This window comes from Zonotrichia albicollis, chromosome 1, assembly GCF_047830755.1.
Source record: "Zonotrichia albicollis isolate bZonAlb1 chromosome 1, bZonAlb1.hap1, whole genome shotgun sequence".
In the NCBI taxonomy this organism is placed as follows: Eukaryota; Metazoa; Chordata; class Aves; order Passeriformes; family Passerellidae; genus Zonotrichia; species Zonotrichia albicollis.
The window spans coordinates 64525813-64545326 of NC_133819.1; the positions used below are offsets into that span (position 1 = coordinate 64525813).

Here is a 19514-nt window from a genome sequence, read left to right on the forward strand (position 1 = left end):
ATTCTTACCCACATAGTCTCATGACCTTCTTCTCTATTTCCATGTTAGGAAGAAGATTTGAACTGTGTACGAGAAAGGTGGTCTGAGGCATTAATAAAACGCAGAGAATACTTAGATGAGCAGATCCAAAAGATCAGCAACAAGCAAGGTTTGCAGCTTGAAGTCTCTCTCATAAGTACTTTATGCCCTATACCGCAAAAAGTGTGCCTCATCTGTAGTCCTAATCTCTCTCACCACAGAAAAATCAGAGGATGATATAGAGCGAGAAGCCCGGCTGGTGGAGCAGTGGGTGGGGCTGACGGAAGAGAGGAATGCAGTGTTTGTTCCAGCACCAGGCAGTGGAATTCCCGGTGCCCCCGCAAATTGGTATGTTCAGAAAAGTCACTGGAGTTGCCGGCTTTTTGTTCATAAACTGTGTATTCTGCAAGTTACAAATCTAAGGATGTTCTGGAGTGTTCTCCTGTGATACTACAAACTGCATTCAGCTGACAGAAAGTTTAGAAGGTCAGGTGCTGTTCTGAATGTGAGAAAGATTTGCTTAGCTAAGATATTACATGAGGTAGCTTTGAAATAGCTTTCAAGGTTTGAAAATCACCTTTGAATATAATATAGTATTTTGCAATTTTATAAAATTGGGAAAATTATCCAGTAGTTTGATTCCTTTCAGAAAAGGAATGATTGAAAGATGAATGGTAGAACACGTGATGATGTCATTGATAAAGGGTAGAGAGGGAAGAAACTGATTTCAAAGGTTGTGTTCTCTGTTTCATCTGAATTTGTAATATATTTCTCTTTAGTTCTAGAACTAGAGCTAAAGAGAACTATAGTGTTGTAATACAGTTCTCTTTAGTTCTGATTCTGGAACTAGAACTAAACTAGTTCATCTTAGTTTAAAACACATTTAAATTTGTGTTTTAACTAAGATCTTTGCAGCTGACATGCAAAAATGAGGAATACAACATGTTAGGTTTGGGAAAGAAGGGACAAGAAATACTCCTCTAATCAAGTGTACACTAATGTCTCCAATAGTATTCGGGGAATAATGTAGCAATACTCTTTTCTTGCCATTTTCCCCCTTATCCACCTGAAGCATGCTGTGAACATATAGCTGAAAGTGTGTTTATGGATATAAAGACTGCTAGTAGTTACATATCCCGTTGTTTGGAGGGTGCTGACATTTATGTGTGAGATGACTGCAACCAGTTAACTTGGTAAGGAGCAGAACAGGATGTTTAAAACTCTGGTCCTCACAGCAACTGCCGCATGCTGTGTAGTGTGAATTGAGTTTTGGCAAAGCTCTAGATGTAGCTCTGTGTGTGGATAAACAAAATGCTGTTTGTGCCACACAGGCATTCAGAGTAGCCATCAGAATGTTAACAGCTTTAGCCATTGGTTACTCTTAATGAATATTGCATGGAGATCTGTTTGCCCAAATTAGCTTAGGTATGAATTTGCCTTCTTTGTTGCCAGCAGTTTGTTTTGTTTCAGGATTCCACCTGCAGGAATGGAAACACATATCCCTGTCCTCTTCCTTGATCTGAACGGTATGTTGTAAAAGCAGATTAGGAAACTTGTGGAGGGGGAAATGGGGCTTAGTTTGGGTCAATAAATGCTTAAATGGAAGAATGAACTTGAAAGGTGTAAGAAATCAAACAAGTCCGGGCAATGACATTGTCTGATATGGCTTTTAAAGTGCTTTTGGTTTTTTCTGGTTGTGTATGTTGGCATAATTAAGCACAACTATTTTAGAGTAAGGATTAAAGTCTGGGAATACAGTATCACTGTACTCAGTGATAGGCTGTACCACAGAAAATATGGTAAGAAAGCAAGCTTAGTTTGAATCAAACAGCAGATGAAGTAGTCCTATAAGTGTTTTGACATACAAATTCACGTCACTAAAGCACTGATAGAGAATTTCCCAATGCTTTCAGAGCTTTGTCCACTGATCTAGAGTTTTAAACAGCTCATTTAATGAACACTGTGTTAGAGTTATAATGAACTTTTTTTACAGAATCTAAGTCTTCTCTCTTTGAAGATATTTAGTTCTAAATGCAAGAAGAATACTGATATGTATTCTTAAGACACAGATACACAGTGTAAGTAACAAGAAACTAGAGGTAGCTCCACATTTAAGGACTGTTTAGGAAGCAAGTCTAATTAAAAACCTGAACATAAAGCACAAGAGGATCTATAGGCCTTATCACATCCAGCACTGGAATAGTGCCTATTACACATATTTATATAGGCAATGTGTCAATAACCTGCTTTAGCTGATACTTTTGGAAAGTGAAATATGCTCTTCCTTCATCTGGGCTCACAAGGAATGTTTTTTTCAGTGTGGTTTGTGGGTTATTTGGTTTTCTTTTTTGTTTTTTTTTACTATCAGTAGAGATTAGCAGACAGAAAATCAAACTGGATATTTAAACAGGTTCATTGTGTCATTGCACACCTTTTGTTTGTTCAGCTAAAAGTGTAATGTAGGCAGAACGGCTATTCTCCATTTCTTTTGTATGCTGAAATCATCTGCAAATGCTGCATAGTAATAAATTAAGTAGGATTAAATGAATTATGAAATATGGATAGGCCTTTATTACAATTTTGCCTCTATATATTCATATCCTTTGGTATAAAACTATTTCATTCTTTGCACATTTGTTTCATTAGCTGATGACCTCAGTGCCAATGAACAACTTATAGGTCCCCATGCATCAGGAGTTAACTCAATACTACCAAAGGAGCATGGGAGCCCATTCTTTTATCTGCCGATCATAAAACACAGTGATGATGAGGTAAATTGTTAGCAAGCCTCCTTTTTGACAACTGCAGTTTGTGTCAATGCTTTCTTCTTATGTTTTATTTCCTACTTCTATGTATTTAATTATTATTATTATTACCATTTTTTGTCTTAGAAGTACCATCTGTATCTAGTGCTGCCTTTATTTTCCAGCCTAATTATTTAGAATTTAAGAGGATATGACTTGTTAGCTCTTTTGCCTTAATTCAGAGATGACAAGTCTAAGCTCTTGGCAAACAATTATTCAACCGCCTGACTCAAAATCCCTTTTCCTGCTTTCCTCACTCCTTCTTCATTCCTCTTGCAGGCTCTTAACTCTTCAGAGAAAATGACTTGTTTTATTGTGTGCACTAGGCAAAGCTTAATACTTAAATAAGAATTCTTTCATTTGTAGTTATTAGTACAAATTACTACAAATTATTGTATTTATTACTACAAATTACTGCTAGTAATTACTGGTTTTTAAATATACGGTTTGGGAATTGTTGAAAATTAATGGTTCTGAATCCATTTTGGAATTTCTTAACTGACACTTTCCATGTCCTGCAACCACTCAGGCCATTGTTTAAGAGACCGTTTCCAGAATAAAGAGGACACCAAAGTTGGGGGGAAGACAGAGGGAAGGAAAAAAAGTTCTGCAGAATGGGTGCAGGTTTATTCTGTCTGGGCTATTAACCTAATCCAACATAGATGGAAGATTTTACATTGAAGTTAATATACTTCTAATGCAGTAGCAGTAGGATCTGTATTCCTTCATCCCGTCTTTCTTCTGCTTTCCTTTCTGTCTCCAGACATGTGAAAACTTCCTTTTGGGACAAGGTTTGCATAGTGCAGGGATTGTGGTCATAATTATTTTCTCTTCTATTATTATAGTATCTTAACACCTATTTTATGATTTTTCTGATAAATTCTTTACTATGAAAGGAGATTTGATTCCACTTTGTTCAATTAGAGTGATTTTTCTCTCATTAAGGAATTATTCTACTTCATGTTAAATCATTGTAAATGATACCTGTTTTTAGAATAATATAATCTTTGATTATCCTTTCCTTCTTCCACATAATTTGTCTGCATAGGTTTCAGCCACTGCTGCCTGGGACTCTTCTGTCCATGACTCAGTGCACCTCAATAGGGTAACTCCTCAAAATGAGAGAATTTACTTAATAGTGAAGACCACTGTGCAGCTCAGTCATCCTGCTGCAATGGAACTGGTATTACGCAAAAGGATTGCAGCCAACATCTATAACAAGCAGGTAATAAGTTTATATATTCTTTTATTCCTTGTTTTGTTTCATATTCTTAATTTAATGAATGTGTTTTCTTAGCTGCTTGCTTAATTTTGTGAGTCTGGTCTCCCCAGTTCTTATGAGAAAGAAATGAAAACCAGATTTTTATAGGTTGCACTGAAGTGTGTACTGATGTATTTCTTTGAACTGTCCATTTTTTAGCTAATTGAACTAAGTAGCATTGTGTACTGAGCACAATGTTGCAAAGAGTGCTTAAAATATCATAAGTGCTAAAAAAAGTAATTTAATAAATTATAATTTATGCTTCTGATTGGATTTATAATCAGATTTTTCATCGCACCTTTTTATTTCTTAGGATGTCATAAATAATAATTATTAAAACAGTAACTGAAAATTGCTTTCTTTCTAGAGTTTTACCCAGAGCCTGAAAAGGAGAATATCCCTGAAAAATATATATTATGCCTGTGGAGTGACTTATGAAATAGTATCCAATATACCAAAGGTAAATCACAGTATATTTCTCTGGCAAATTCACAGAAACCAACGGAATTGACCTACTGCAGTGGGCGATACTGATTAGAAAGTAAATGTCCTGCTTTGCTGCTATGGGGCAGGTTGCCAAAGTGGATATACTGAAGTTCAGTGTGAGATTGTATTTATGTTTAAACAGTTGAAATCTGTGGGGATTTTATTTTCTCTTCTACTGTATTTAACTGAGTTTTTGTAGTAAAATTATTTTTGAAAACCTGTTTGTGTCTACGGGGAAAATATAGAGGGTACTCAGAGGAATGTTCAGGTTTGTGGAAACAGAATAACTGGGAATCTGAGTTTCACAGGTGTATAAATTACTTTTTACAGAAAAAAAGTTTGTAAAAGTTGTAAATGTACTATAAAATTTATTTTAAAAGTAAACAAACTGGACAAATGAAAATATAAACAGTCTTGAAACCCTGTAATTGTCACTTTGTTGCACCACTTAAATTTTAAACTCTAGGGAAATCACAGCATATTTTAAGGGAGGAAATTACATTTCCTTGCCTAGGAAGTTGTCATTAGTTGTGCCTTTACATACACAATTTCAGGTTATATATGCATTTTTTCTAGAAGTGATTTGCTGCAGCAAATGCTCAAAACTTCTCCTAAGCTTGATCTCTTCAGCATCATTTGCATCTCTATGGAACAACCCTGGATCATTCACTGTAATTAGGTTTGCTGGTTAAGTTTAAGATGCCCAATTGAAATTAATTTCTGGATTGAACTGGTCAAAAAAGTGAGCTAAAACAATTGGCTTTCCTTTTTGAAACCTTGAATGGTGTAACTTGTACTTTAGGCTACAGAAGAAATTGAGGATCGTGAGACCTTAGCGCTGATGGCTGCAAGGAGCGAGAACGAGGGCACATCCGATGGCGAAACCTACATCGAGAAATACACTCGTGGTGTGCTGCAAGTGGAGAACATCCTGAGCCTTGAACGGCTAAGACAGGCAAGAAAAAGGCGTTTCTTGCAATCTTTGCACTGGGTTATGAGAATTCCAGAGGAGATTATGAGAATTCAAGAGGAGATGACTGATCTTTTAAAAATACTGTGTGGCTTTTTTTGTTTCAGTTGGTTTTTTTTTTAGAGATCACTGGACAGATAGATGTAAGATGAAGTTCTGTGAAATACAAATTTCCAGGGGTGGTGGATGTAGTAACAAAAGTTGGCAACGAGGTAGTACTCAGAACCTGAACAAGCAAAGGCTAAAGAATGAATTTCAGACAGGAGCTTTGGTGCTTGTCTGTGCAAATTAAGATTTGTGAATGCAAGCCCTGGTTGCTGCTGTTAGCTACACTGAAAAAAAGTTGCTATCCTGCTTGCTCAGTTCTCCTGAGGAGACCATGGCATTGCTGTTAGTGTTTTGTTCTCTTTTCACAGGCAGTCACTGTCAAAGAGGCTTTCTCCACCAAAGCCAGGAACATCCGCAGGAGCATCAGCACTCCGAACGTGCACAACGTAAGGAGCCTTCGTCATTAGCATGGATGGGGCAGGGGCTGCTGGCTCTGTGCTGATGTAATGCTTGCACAAGGAGATATGGTAATGACTACTCTGTGCTGGGACTAACCAGCCTGTGGGGAAGTGGACATGAAGTGAAATCCCATCCCCAAAATTGTCTGTCGTAGGAGATAACAAAGTTATCAGGAAAGAGGGGAGGGTTGGTTGAAACTCTTCTTCTTTTACAAGGATATCAATTTGGGAAGTAGTTCAGGATGACAACTGCCCTGATTCATATTACTCTTACCTCCAAATCCCTTTAACTTTTTTCATGATATAAGGGGTAGTTTCCGTTTTATGTGTTCTCTCACTCACTCATACAGCAGAAATGTAGATGTCTTTTTATATAATGTGGTCTGAAAAGAGAAAGCAAAACAGTTATTAGGACTAAATGATCATAGTGTTTCTCAAGGTATTACATCTCACAAATCAGGGGTAGGCATTTTGTCATTCTGTCTGTTGGTGTTCCATAGGTGTCCTGTAGTCGACTGGATCTTTCTGCTTGCGATGAAGATGACAAGGTACGGAAACATAGCAACAAACAGCTCACATTCCCAGATTTCCCACCCCCACCAGAAGCAAGACGTGTTTGAGAACTGGGGGGGAAAAAAAAATGAAAATAGAAATAGTATTTTCCTTTACTAGTATTGAAAGCAGTTGATTTACTTGATATTTCTTTGAAGTTCTGCACCCATTACATATAATTTTGCATTAAACCCTATTGCTTCTCAGCCTTTCATATTAGAATTACATAAACTGATATGTAAGAAACAGAGCGAAACTCTAACTACTTCTCTGACCAGCTAATTGCCTTTAAAACAATGCATTTATGTGTGATAGGAAAATTGTCTGAAGTCAGTAATTGACATACCTTTGGTTTGCGGGGTTTGGTTGACTCTTAAAAAAAACCACCTGAGTTTACCTATTGATTTTTTTCCACATTTGCCTGCATCATCATAATACAGATTTATGTGTTTTTATTTTTTAGGGTTGGTCTGAAAGTCACCTAGATATATCTGACTGTTGTTCCAGTTATCAAGATGTGTCGTGCTATGGTACTTTACCCAGGGAGTCACCTCGCAAGAGCAAAGATGGCAGTGGTGAGATTTCATACATGTAATGACAGTGCTGGTGGATTCTTATTTACTGCATTAAACTGAAAGTTAAATTCCCACTGCTCTTTTCCTAATAATTGTGTCACTCAGCTTCTACTTAAAGAACTAAACATAACCTGGAAATAGGGGAGAAAAGGAGAAATGCATAAGACATCCAGGAAAGGGGGTAAAAGAGGTGGGCAGAATGTGCTAAATATAAATCAAAACTGTAGAAGAAAAACAAAAAATCCCACCCAAAACAAAACAAAACACTGCACACACACACACAAAAGAACAAAATGCAGCTGCTGTTATTTTATGAATTTAAAGATGAAGATGCTTTTATTAAAGTGGGAAGTGTCCTTGGACAGGTTCTTTACATGATATGTGGATATTGTCTGTGCCTCCCTGTCAGTGTGTCACAAGTGCCTTGTTTCCTTCAGGTCACATTGAACAGGCAGTGGAGGTAGAAATATTGCTGTGATAAAGTGGGACTGGGGGTTTATTAATTTCTTCCTTGCTTGTAATTTCCTTCTTGATCATGCTGCCTGTTCTGGATGGCTGGTTTGGTTACAGGGCAGATTTGCAGTCTTGTGGGCAGAGGTCAGGTGAGACACAGGAAGGAAAGAGCTTCTCAGTTCTATTTTCAAGGACACTTCCCACTGCTTTTATGACCAAGATAAAAAGGAGAAATGTTGGAGCCTCAGAATGGAAGGGGCAGATACTGCTCTTCTCTGCTTTCCTTCTGTTTCCAGATTTCTCTGAGGATCTCACTGAGCTGTGCATTATTTCATGCCTAGGCCAGTGGTTAAATACTTAAATACTGAGATTTTTCTGTAGCCAGCAACTTTGTCAATTGCATGGCTTAACCTTCAGTTGTTTTGAAATACGATCTCGCAGTCAGGATAAGAAGAACTGAAATACACTTCTTTTGCTTTTTTACCTAGGTGTTGTAGCAGAGAATTCCCATACTTTAATGACCAGCCCTTTTAAAGCATTTTCTCCCCAGCCACCAAAGTTTTTCAAGCCCTTAATGCCAGTGAAAGAGGAACATAAAAGGAAGACCCCACTTGAAAGCCGACCTCTACTTAGTCAAGAGGTAATCTTTGAAAACCACCTGCTTTTTTATAGGACATGGAGTGATTTTGCGTACTTGGCAAATCATTTGCATCTGTTGCAACAGAATTTTGTAATTCTGTGGTGAAAATATTCGGGTCACTCTTTATATCTGGTAGAGTTTTGCTTTTTGGAGTTTTGTTTTTTACCTGAATACAGGGTTTGTGGATTTGGGTTTTTTTTTACTTCTTGGTATATATTCTCCATTACAGGATACTTCTATTTTAAAGTAGCAGTAACTACTTTATTACCTTTACACCTTTTTTTTTTTATTCTTCAGTAAGATGTTGGTGTGGTTTTTTTAACAGATGAAATGTAATTCTGTGAAACTATTCTGGGGTGGCTATAATTCTGACCTTTATTCCTACCCTCACACTCTGGGAGGAGTGCATGAGTTCCCTTGCCCATTAACTTGAATTTTGATGTCTGTATGGCCAGCATGGGTGTTTCACCTTCATCACATTTTCACACCTTTCTGACTTGGCACCCAGTTAGCACTGTGGTCAGAGCTGTGGTTTGTGTGATGTGTTGTGTGTCTCAACCTTTGCAGAGCATGCCTCCATCTCAGGTGCACTGTGCTGGCTGTGCTGTGCCTGCAGGAAGCAGGGCCAGCAGCATGCCTGAGGAGAAGATTGTAAGTTTTTGTACCACTTTCTGTCTCGAGGCCTGGTGGTGGGCTTGAGGCACTCACGCTTCTCCAGCAGGAAAAAATAGTTGTGAGGTGGAAATAACCACTTGTGACTGATTGTAGGTTATGGTTGTAACAGTTGCTTGCCTGGCTTGCAAATGCATTCTGTCATTGGAACTAACTCTACTGGGGTTTGGTGTTCTGTTTTTGTTTTGTTTTGGGTTTTAATGTTTATGTGTCATGTGTCTTGTTGGGTGGGGGGAGAGGGGAGGCTGTAGTATTTACAGGGCACAAATGATCAAGTAAAGGATGGGTTAGTGAGCTGTGCTGTTGTCACTCTAATATGCCTTGTATGTTACCTAGATTTTGTGACTATACCCCAGAGTAAATGGAATGATCCCATTTGGTGTAAGTAACCGTGCATTTAGGTGTGGGTACACTATAAAAGCTTATCATTGCCTGACATGGAAGTAATATGACTAAAATAAGATTGCCGCTCTTAATTAACCTGCAGCCTGTCTTCATCATAATTCAGGTGGAAATTGAGGTGGAGGGCTTTTGTTTTAATCTTCACTTGCTAAATCCTCTTCTCACTGCTGCTTCAACAAAAGGTGTATCATCATTTCTGCTGTATGATGGTTTTGGTTTTGGGGCTGTGGAACATGGCTGCAAATACTTGCTTTAATCAGAGCTTTAGATTTAAAATTCAGAACCTTCAAATTATTTCCTGTAAGTCCTATGGGACACTTTTCCACAAAATTCTAGTGATGGGTTCTTCTATTCAGCAGGTATCTTCATTCCTACCACATAGTCAAGCCATTAAAAAACCTGTTCTGGATTTCTAATGCTGTTTTGTTAGTTGTTAGACCAAAGTATCCTGAGTGTTCTGCTGTATATATTTGAAGCTTGGCTGCTGGGTTTGGGTAGCAGCTGTTTTATTCTTGATCATGTTAATTTTCCATTAGGTAGCTGACGTGCTGACTCGCACTGAGTCACTGATACAAATTGCATGAAGGTATTTGGAAGAAAAAAATCTTCTAGTGGGTTGCAAAAACATCCCTTGGAAAATAAATTGTTACAAAACTTTCCCTAGCAACTTGAGGGCCGTTCTAATCCCTTGGGTGAAAACAAAGTCCCACCCCATGCATGCCCTGAATTAACCCAGGCACTGCCTGTGCTGCTTTCCACAGATACACAGAAGCTTTCAGAGCTAGGAGAGGGCAACATCCTGCCACCAGGCTTTGCCAGCTAGAAGGGAACTAATTCACTGAACACTCTAAACCTGCTGTAGCAAACAGGGCCATAGAAATAGGTGTTCTTTCAGTTCTCAGCTGCTTGACTCCTACTGACTTTTCCCTTGTATCAACACAGCTTTTTGTTTGGTTGCATAGGAAGTCAGATCAAGGGAACTGATCCACCCAGCTGATGGCTTGACTACTATGGAGTTTTTCATTTGGATCTATTCCTCTGTCTGATGGCTTTTTAGACCCTTGAGGGTCCTGGGAAGACAGGCAAGAAGGAACAGCTGCTAGTGGGGAGGAGGTTGACAAAGCTAGTTGTGTAGCCCAGACAGCCTAGGGTGTTGTGTTTAGCAAGTGATGCTTCTGGGGGTTTTATTGCTTTAGGAAAGAAGCCTTTGTAGGATGTCGGCTTCCCAGGCTACCCCATTTTTCACAGCTGCAGTGAGTCCTATATTTTAACTAGGCTGAAGTATTCCAATATTTAAAACACATCTGCCAAAGGAAGGGGGGGGGGAAGCAGTTAACAAATATATTTTTATTTGACTGGCCTGAAATAGAGCATTCAACCTGAAATTTCAGAGAGTAGTTACCCATGCTTGATATTGCAGTTGTATCCAAACAGCATGATATATGTAGGGGCATGTTCTCTATAATATAGGAATACAATGACTTATGTTAAGGTCAGATTAAATGTTCTCATATTATGTGTATCTAAATACTACCAGTAATTTACATATTTAAGAGAGGGTTTGCTAAGAGGAAGCCCTTCTAGCAGGTAATAAAAATTGAGGCACCTGTGGTGCAACCACTAGATAACTATTACTGATTTTAAATTAGTAAAATGGGAACTAACTTGTTGAGGTTACTCGAGAGGTGTAATTTAGGGATTTGAAAATGCAGATGCAAAACAGGTGTAAGGAAGCTGCTCTGTGCTCTTGCTTATTTTGCTTCTTTACTGCTAGAACTTGATGCATAGTCTTGTCTCATTAGTTCTTACTGTTGTGGACTTTCTGTTACCAGTTCTTAAATCTGCTTTTCATTATAGTCATTCTGTTACATCCCAGGGAAGTTGCTGAAATTTCTTGACCAGTTTTTTAAAGATTTTATCTTGATTTATACCAATAGCCTGAGGTGTACAAGGCACCTTCTTTCTTTTTTTTCCCATCTCACATCCACAGAAATTTGAAAAACTCTAATATTGCCTTGTTTCTGGAATTTCCCCATCAGGAAACTTAAGATGAGCTCTGAAAGGAACGATGTCTTGTTCCCACCAGGAGCATCTTTCTTTTTGTTTGTCACAAGGTGGTGTCTCCTCACCTAGTCACAGTGTTCTTCAGAGCCCGTGTTCTAGTAAGAGGGCTGGTTCTCTGTAGCTGAGCTTTTGTACTTGTGATGACAGATAACCCTGAAATGGCACATGACTGCCACTGTGGGTACTTGTTTGGCCTTTCCTCATCATTCACCAGTGTCTGTATGTCTGTAGAGCCATTTCTCAGTTACAGCCTCTTATCCGGTCTGATTCTGGACAGGGACACCACCAAGGTGGAGTCTTTTCAGTCAAATGAGGAATCTTGCAAGTTTCAAAGGAGGCACAAAGAGCTCTTATAAAAACACATTTTGGTCTCAAGGGGACATTTAGCTAATATCAACTAGAAATACTTTCTTCATTAAATGTTTATTAGTTTGGAGTTCATATATAATCTTCAACCTTATAAAGTATATTTCATAAACTCTTAGTTTTTAATGTTTAAAAAACCACCCCTGAACTATAAGGTTCAGCCTAGAACAAAACTTAGTTTTGAACAAATAAAATTGGTAAAAGGGAAGAAGTAAGCAGAATGATTGAGAAAACATCCCTCAGAGATGACCAACTGGTATCCTGCAATATACAAAAAAGATGCTTTGCATAAGGCTTTGGAAGGATATTCATAGTCTCAATAAAGCAGGTATTAACTTGTTCCTTTACTTCTAAAGGAGCTGTGCATTTCAGATGTAAGTAGCAAGATTTTCAAGAGTATAAATAATACTCAGTAGTCTTACATGACATTTTATAACACTATTGCTCCTCTTCAGAGAAATAAATAATTGCAAACTAAAGCCTTCATCCAAATTCTGTATGAAATACTCTGGAAGAGTGCCATGAAAACTAGAAAGCAAAGGATACCAAGCCTTTACTTGATCAAATATTGATAATCTGAAATGTGGTTGGATTTGTCAGATATACTTAGACAAATAGAGACATCCTGTTGAGATACTGATAGCTGTGCCAACAAAAAATTAATATTACTAAAAATCTTGAATCATCTTAAGAGGCCATTTTGCATGGGCAATACTGAATTATATTTGCTATGAGTTTATACTTGCTAAGAATGGACATGAGACCTTTTTACGGATACAGGCTGTCTGACAAATTGGGAGAGGCTGGAATATCTGGTGCTGTTCAGCCTTAAGAAGATCAGTCACAGGGGCATCTTATCAATATATAAAAACACCTGATGGGTCAAGGCAGACTCTTCTCAGCAGTGTCCAGTGGCAGGACATGAGGCAAATCAAAACACATGAGATTCCATCTGACCACAAGATGGAACGAGAAAACACTTTGTCTGCTCTGAGGAGGGTGTCAAACACTGGAATGAGTTGTGCAGGAAGGTTGTAGAGATCTCAAAACCCACCCAATTGGACTCTGTCTTGGACAACCTGCTCTGGCTGACCCAGCTTGAGCAGAGGGAGATTGGGCTAATTGACCTCAAGAGGTGCCTTCCAGTCCGAACAATTCTGTGATTATTCTGACATGGGCAAACTGAGCAAATCTGTTCCGTGTCTGGGCATTGGAAGCTTTGTTATACAAAGTTATTTGAGAAGTCTTGGCTACTTTGAAGTGAGGAAACATTTTCAAGAGGATGTTTAAACTGGTGTGTTGGTACTCTGTTAACTGTTGGTTAACCGTTCTGCTTTTTCTTTGACATTGGTGAATCACAGCAGGTGTCTGAAAGCATCCAGGCACTTCAGATATCACACAGGATCTGCCTTGATCAGAATTTGAAATCTGTGATGCAGATAAAGGAACTGAGAAATAATGGGTGCTACAGTTTCTTTGAAGGACATCAGCCTTTTTTATTTTTCCTAAAATAAAATTATTTGTAGTAGAAATTTGCTATAAACTAACCATTTTTACTATATATGTGTGTGTATACATACACCTATTTTTATACCTGCATATATATGTGTAAATGAAGGAAGTATATATGTATATACATATGTACATATGTATATACATAAGTACATATGTATATAATGAAGGAAGTACTTGAAAAAGCACCCATGTAGAGTCCTGCCTGCAGTATTTTATCCTGGGGGAGCAGCCCTACCATGTTGCCAGATTCAGATTCATCTTTACAGACTGAAGTTCTCAGCTTCATATGGACTCTCTGAAAGCCACATCTGTGGTCTAGCCATGGTGCATCCCCACACATCCCCACACATCAGAGAGGCACCTCCAAATTCTGCTAGGATGATTAGTGTCAATTATTTCCCTCCAAACACGTACATGTCTGCATAAAAATGCTTCCTTGAAGATCTGCTGTAATATTTGATCTTTTTGCTTGTATATTCAAACATCCTGAACATATTCAGCTGTGATAGCCAGGAGTAAGCAAAATTATTTAGCCTTGCTGATATCAGGTTAATAGAAAATCCCACTGTGCAGTTTTTAATAATCCCAGAGTTTTAAATAACCTATATTGCAACAGGGAGTCTTTAAGGCCTTTACCATTCTTATTTGTGTTTATCTTGTTAGGTAGTGAATTAACTCTATAAAATACCTTCAGTAGGTTTAATTAGTCTAAATCGTGGGGAAAAAAGTTTGTGTGTGAAAGTATGTAACTTTCCTTTAATTGGTTTATATTTTCTGAACTATTTAGAATTTATTTTCTAAAAATTGAATAGCTCAGTGTAGATAGGACATGTTCCCAGCAGCTCTTTTCAATGGTATCTTCCATTCTTCAGAATAAAGACTATTAAAGGTACATATTTCTCCATGCTCAGAAAGGAAAAAATCAAGGATGGTTAGTTTATTTTGGAAACCTCACTGTCACAGGTTCCTAATCCTAATTCCTCTTCTCATTTGCAGGACTCTGAGGAGGAAGACAGTGAGTTGGAGGCCATTAATAAGAAACTGATAAGTCCACAAAGTTTTCAAAATTTCCGGCCTTATGTACCGGAGGAGTTTGCTGACTTCAGTATTTACAATGCCAGCCTGGAGAACAGGGAGTGGTTTTCCTCTAAATCAGACTTCATGAGCTCACGTGTTCTTGAGAAAGAGGTGTCCCGCAGCCCCACCACTAGCAGCATCACTAGTGGCTACTTTTCCCACAGTGCCTCTAATGCCACCCTGTCTGACATGCTTGTTCCCTGTAGTGATAGCACAGACCAGCTAGCCAGTCACTCCAAGGAGCTGGACTCTACTGATCCCTTGGGATCATCCCTTGCACACGATTTAAGATCTTCCTTAAACAAGGAATGTCGAGAGTCAGAAAAGGAGTTAGCGAGAGAGAAGCTACCTGTGGTACCACTGAAAGAAAACAGTGCCTTAACAGAGCAAGTACCACTGACACTCAGTGCCACTGACAGAGACTCTCAGCAGTTACCCAGAGCTGGATCCCTCTCAGCCCTAAGTTCCTTGGATGGGAAAAACACCATCGAATTTTCAGCACGCGAGGTGACGGTTGAGCACACGACGGACATTCTGGAAGATCACTCCTTTACTGAGTTCATGGGCGTTGAAGATGGGAAGGACTTTGACCATTCAACAGCTCCACAGTTGTGTTCCCTTCTGTCCTCTAACGGAGCGAGCGCCTCGGAGTCACCCCGGGGCCCTGGCAAGGGGCAGAGCCCGTGCCCGGGCCAGCAGAGCTCTGCAGCAGGGGACAGCTGGCTTGTGGATGCTGGGGAAAGCCCTTTTTGTTCTGGACTGCTGAAAGACTCTTCAGAGCCTGAGACTTATCCCGACACTTCCATGGACGATTTTATTACAAAGGACCACTTGGATGGTTCTGACTGTGAAGAAGGTGCTTCTGCAGATCCAGCCCACGTCTTGCCCAGCTGGGTGGCCGTGGGCGAGCAAGTCTGTGTTGGAAGTAATAAGATGGGCACAGTGAGATATGTTGGAACGGTGGACTTTTCAGCTGGAATCTGGGTTGGCGTTGAACTCAATGTTCAGCTGGGTAAGACTAAATGTGTTCTGGGTTATCTATGCAGCAAGTGTGATCAGTTTTTAAAGTCACAGTACAATCATTCTGTCCAGTTCAGTCCTGGGAAGTACTTCCCGTTTCCTGAAGCTTGGTATCTATCCCATTTCCTGAAGATTGGTACCCAATCATCAGCTTTCTGGTTATAGGGATGCTCTGATCCACTTTTAACTGTCTGAAAGCCCTGCTTTTGCATGTTGTGGTAGTTCCCCATTGGTACCCATCTGTTTTTACAGGTCAGAGAAACAAGCAAAACCTGAAGTTGACATATTATTTTGAAATCATTGCGTACACATTCATGAGCAGTATCAACAGTGTGCTTCACTTGTCAGATAGGTTTGGTGTCAGTGACTTTTAGAGATGTATTGTTGTTTTCCACTGGGGAAAGATGAACAGTGTGCTTCACTTGTCAGATAGGTTTGGTGTCAGTGACTTTTAGAGATGTATTGTTGTTTTCCACTGGGGAAAGATGAATTCCAGAGCACAGGTTTTCTGTTACTTCAGAGGGGTTGGAAAAAGTCAATGCTCTGCAAGTGTTAAGAAACTTCTATAGAAATGCTTCAGGTAAATTAAAAATATGTTTTTAGTAGTTTAACAGGTAACATCACTTATGCCAGAAGTTTTAAGCTTTGCACGCAAATGGTTTTGAGGACAGTTTATTTTGCAATATGAACACAAGCTTGGCTTTTTAAACTGTTAGTTAACAAAGCAATATTTTAGAAAATCATCTTTTTGATCACATTTTAAGCCCTCCTTTCCAAGTTTTGTTCTCCCTAGTGTATGGTGAGCATCTGGCTCTGTCACTCAGCAGGAACAATCTTGACTATTTGACAGATAATCAAAGCTATTCACACTTCAGCACCTCAATTGTATGTGCTAATGGCAGCACCAGCGTTTAATCCTGTGCATTTCTTTCCATTGAAGGGAAGCACGATGGAATTGTGAAAGGCAGAGAGTACTTCCACTGCAAACCACGGCACGGTGTGTTCGTTCGTCCCGGGCGCCTCAGCAAAGCACCAGCTCCCGCAAGGAAATGGAATAGCACTTCCCGGTCTCAGGCATCTTCCACTTCAGAGAAACGGAAGAGTTCTGTGCTTCAAGGCTCATCAGCCACTCCCAAGACAGGAGGAGACGTCCTCTGCCATTCAGGAGATGCAGCGGCTTCTGCTTTTTCTAGGAAACAGGAAAACAGGAAATCTTGGATTAACTAAACCGCAGTATTTTTGCACTTACTACACGCATCACTGTGTAGAAAACTCTACGGATTTTTGAAGCTATTGTACATTTTAACCTGTCCATATGGAATGTGTATTCTCTAGAGTCCTTGACTTAATGCTCTAATTTTTTATAAATAATATATATATTATATATATATGAATGTGTATCTATAGTTTGTCTGCCAATGGGCAGATACGGCTGCACACTAAAACACAGTTAAAGCTGATTGTAGATAACTGAGGTACTGGACTATTTGTTACACAACAACTTGGGAGATATATTTTAAACAACAAAAGATATTTTATTGAGGAAAAACCAGGATGTGAATCCGTATTCTTTAAAAAAAAAACCCAACCGCTGTTCTTAATTACCAAAGAACTTGTTTTAGACTGACATATTTGCTGTTTATATCTTTCTATTGTAAATGTTTTAACTGGTAACTTGGTGCCATGTTCCTTTCAGTCACTGGGCACCGTGCAGCCTTCCGTGTTTAAGCACACTGAGATATCCAACTGCTTCATCTGTTTTGTCTTCCTTGAGGCCTGCCACTGTGCTGACTTGGCATGGGAATGACTGACGATGCCTGAAGCTATGAGTCTGGCATTTCACATGTTAGCAAAAGCCAGCTGGGCAATTTGACTGCAGAAACAGTATTACTGCAAGGGTGTGAGAGGACAACATTCTGGGTTTTTTAGGGGTTTTTTGGGTGTGGGGTGGGGAGAAATGGGAAATAAAGAAGCAGTAAATGGATCATGACTGCAAACTTTGCACTTGTTACTTGCTGGTTTATTATCAAGATGAAATAGAACCTGCTAAAGTAATTTTAATCTGTAAAGTTTATTTTAATAATGGGAATGATGGAGGGATTTATGTCTGGTGCTCATGAATTCCTAAGAAGGTTGTTCCACATGTAGATACTGTACAAGTGTTCTGGATATTTGTAAAGCAACATGGTAAAAAATGAGTGAAGTGAATGGCCTGCTGTATCTTTTCTTTGTTCCTTAGCAAGTGGATGATTGAGATACCTGGGACCTTACTGAAAGCTGCTGTTCTTTCTTTGATTGTTGTGTACAGTAAGAGGACTCTCGTATTTTACTATTTACTGTAAAGAACTGTAATTTATATACTGCCATACTGTATTTAATTGGTGCAGACCTGTTGTGTGTTAGAATACAGACTGTTTACTTGGGATTTAAAAAAAAAATGTTTTCCTTGTGTTTGGTACAATTAGGCTTCATGCTCAAAGAGGGAGCTGTTTCTAGCTGGTGCTGCTCAGATGCAAAGGACTTGGTAAAAATGCAGAAGGATGGTGTGGTTGGAGTGGACGACTGGATGGTATGAACCCATCTTACCAATGAGCCTCAGAGGAGAATAGCAGCCCCTGTGGATACACATTCCTCACCTTCTGCTTTCCCCATCCCTCCCAGGAGAGGGAGTGAAGCCAGGAAACTCCTGCCACAGAACAGAATCCTGTGGGTCAAGGGGAGATGGGACGAGTTCCTGGAAGACAGACAAGAGAGGATCATTGCTAAATATATAAAGGCCTCAGCTGCTGGCAGCTGGGAGGGCAGTGTGCTGGAGGAGGCAGTGAAAGGAGGGGCTGTGAAGTGCAGTGCACTTGCCCTTGACATGGCTTTTGTCCCTTCTACGACTGCAGGATTCTTAAGTGTCAATTGATTTTGAAATGTGTATCTTTGCAGAACAGTTCATGTTTCTGGTGTCCACAGTGAGTTGTTCTCACTGCATTAATGACACTGCTGCTGGAGGAAACTACTGTAGTAGAAAAAGATTTTATGCAGAATTATTTTATCGGGCACAAATGACTGTGGAACACTACCAGGTGTCAATGCCAAACACCCCAGTGTCTTGAAGTTAAGTTTAGATGTTACTTTAATTTTTTTACAAACATTTTAGGAAATCTACTTACACATTGGCATTAACATATTTGTCCAGGACCAGTACAAACAATTTTGAAAATGTGTGGCCATTTTCTTATGGCATACATTCAGTAGTTACACCAGGTTAGCATCAGCCAGCATCAGCTGGGCTCTTCATTGTTTCAGACCGCTGAGAATACAGAATGCACGATTGATTGCTTCAGAAACACTGGGATAATTGTGCTCTTGGAGTAGGCAATCTGTATATGCCAAAGAGACCAAAGCAAGCCAACCTTGTGTCCTTCTGTACCCATTTCACATAACCTATGCCATTGTGAGTTCTGCTGCTATTAAAAGATCTGTACTTTTGCAAACTTTGCACATTAACATGCCCTGCCCTGGGCTGGTGTAAAGTTAGAAAGAGCACAGCTAACTGGTGCAATGATGTGATAGGAAGACGAAAGCTCTTTGGTTGATGCACTCCTCAAAACTCTAGTACATAAACAGAACTGGTTTTTTTCCTGTTAGCAATGTTAAACTAGGATTTTGCTGTCTTGAACTTTGGATTCCAAGTGGAAGAAAATTGTGGTGATAGTGCAACTGTGAATTGCTTTTTTTTCTTTTTAATTTTAACTAGCAGCTGCCTAGTAAGCATAGTGTACAGTCTGTAGCAAGATCTCAGTTTTCAAAAAACCAAACACCAGTCATGATACTGAAGAACATTATGCAGAGCCTGTCCCTCATTCAACAAACCTGCCATCCTGTTTGTTTTCCCAATCTGCACAGAATTAATGGATTTTGACGTCAGGGTCATTAGAATGCTAAGTAAGATGACGCTGGCCTTCACCTTGTTTTCTGAGTGTATGATGTGCTGTTTTTCGAGCACGCTTGCCTTTACGGAGACACGGAGTGCTCAGGGAACAGCTGTGACAGCCCAGCAAGCACCAGCACAAGCGTTTAGCTAGCACCACTGACTAACGACAACATTCCCGCACCAAAGGCTTCCTTCGAGTTTGCAGCTG

The 19514-nt window shown here is 39.4% G+C and overlaps 1 protein-coding gene across 5 annotated transcripts in view; it reads left to right on the forward strand.

Annotated features, from left to right (window-relative positions):
* Positions 1 to 17082, forward strand: part of KIF13A (kinesin family member 13A) — a 104457-nt gene extending 87375 nt beyond the window's left edge. For 4 of the 5 annotated variants that reach the window (XM_074542962.1, XM_074542969.1, XM_014275826.3 and 1 more), the window contains 13 exons: positions 49 to 148; positions 240 to 366; positions 1489 to 1544; positions 2665 to 2789; positions 3871 to 4047; positions 4451 to 4543; positions 5372 to 5524; positions 5956 to 6033; positions 6546 to 6593; positions 7061 to 7172; positions 8114 to 8265; positions 14281 to 15373; positions 16322 to 17082. In XM_074542962.1, the coding sequence (XP_074399063.1) occupies positions 49 to 148; positions 240 to 366; positions 1489 to 1544; positions 2665 to 2789; positions 3871 to 4047; positions 4451 to 4543; positions 5372 to 5524; positions 5956 to 6033; positions 6546 to 6593; positions 7061 to 7172; positions 8114 to 8265; positions 14281 to 15373; positions 16322 to 16608 (2601 nt within the window). In that variant the 3' untranslated portion in view covers positions 16609 to 17082. Of the gene's footprint in view, positions 1 to 48; positions 149 to 239; positions 367 to 1488; positions 1545 to 2664; positions 2790 to 3870; positions 4048 to 4450; positions 4544 to 5371; positions 5525 to 5955; positions 6034 to 6545; positions 6594 to 7060; positions 7173 to 8113; positions 8266 to 8832; positions 8917 to 14280; positions 15374 to 16321 lie in introns of all 5 variants that reach the window. The other variant, XM_014275828.3, reaches the window with a different exon arrangement.
* Positions 17083 to 19514: the final 2432 nt, after the last annotated feature.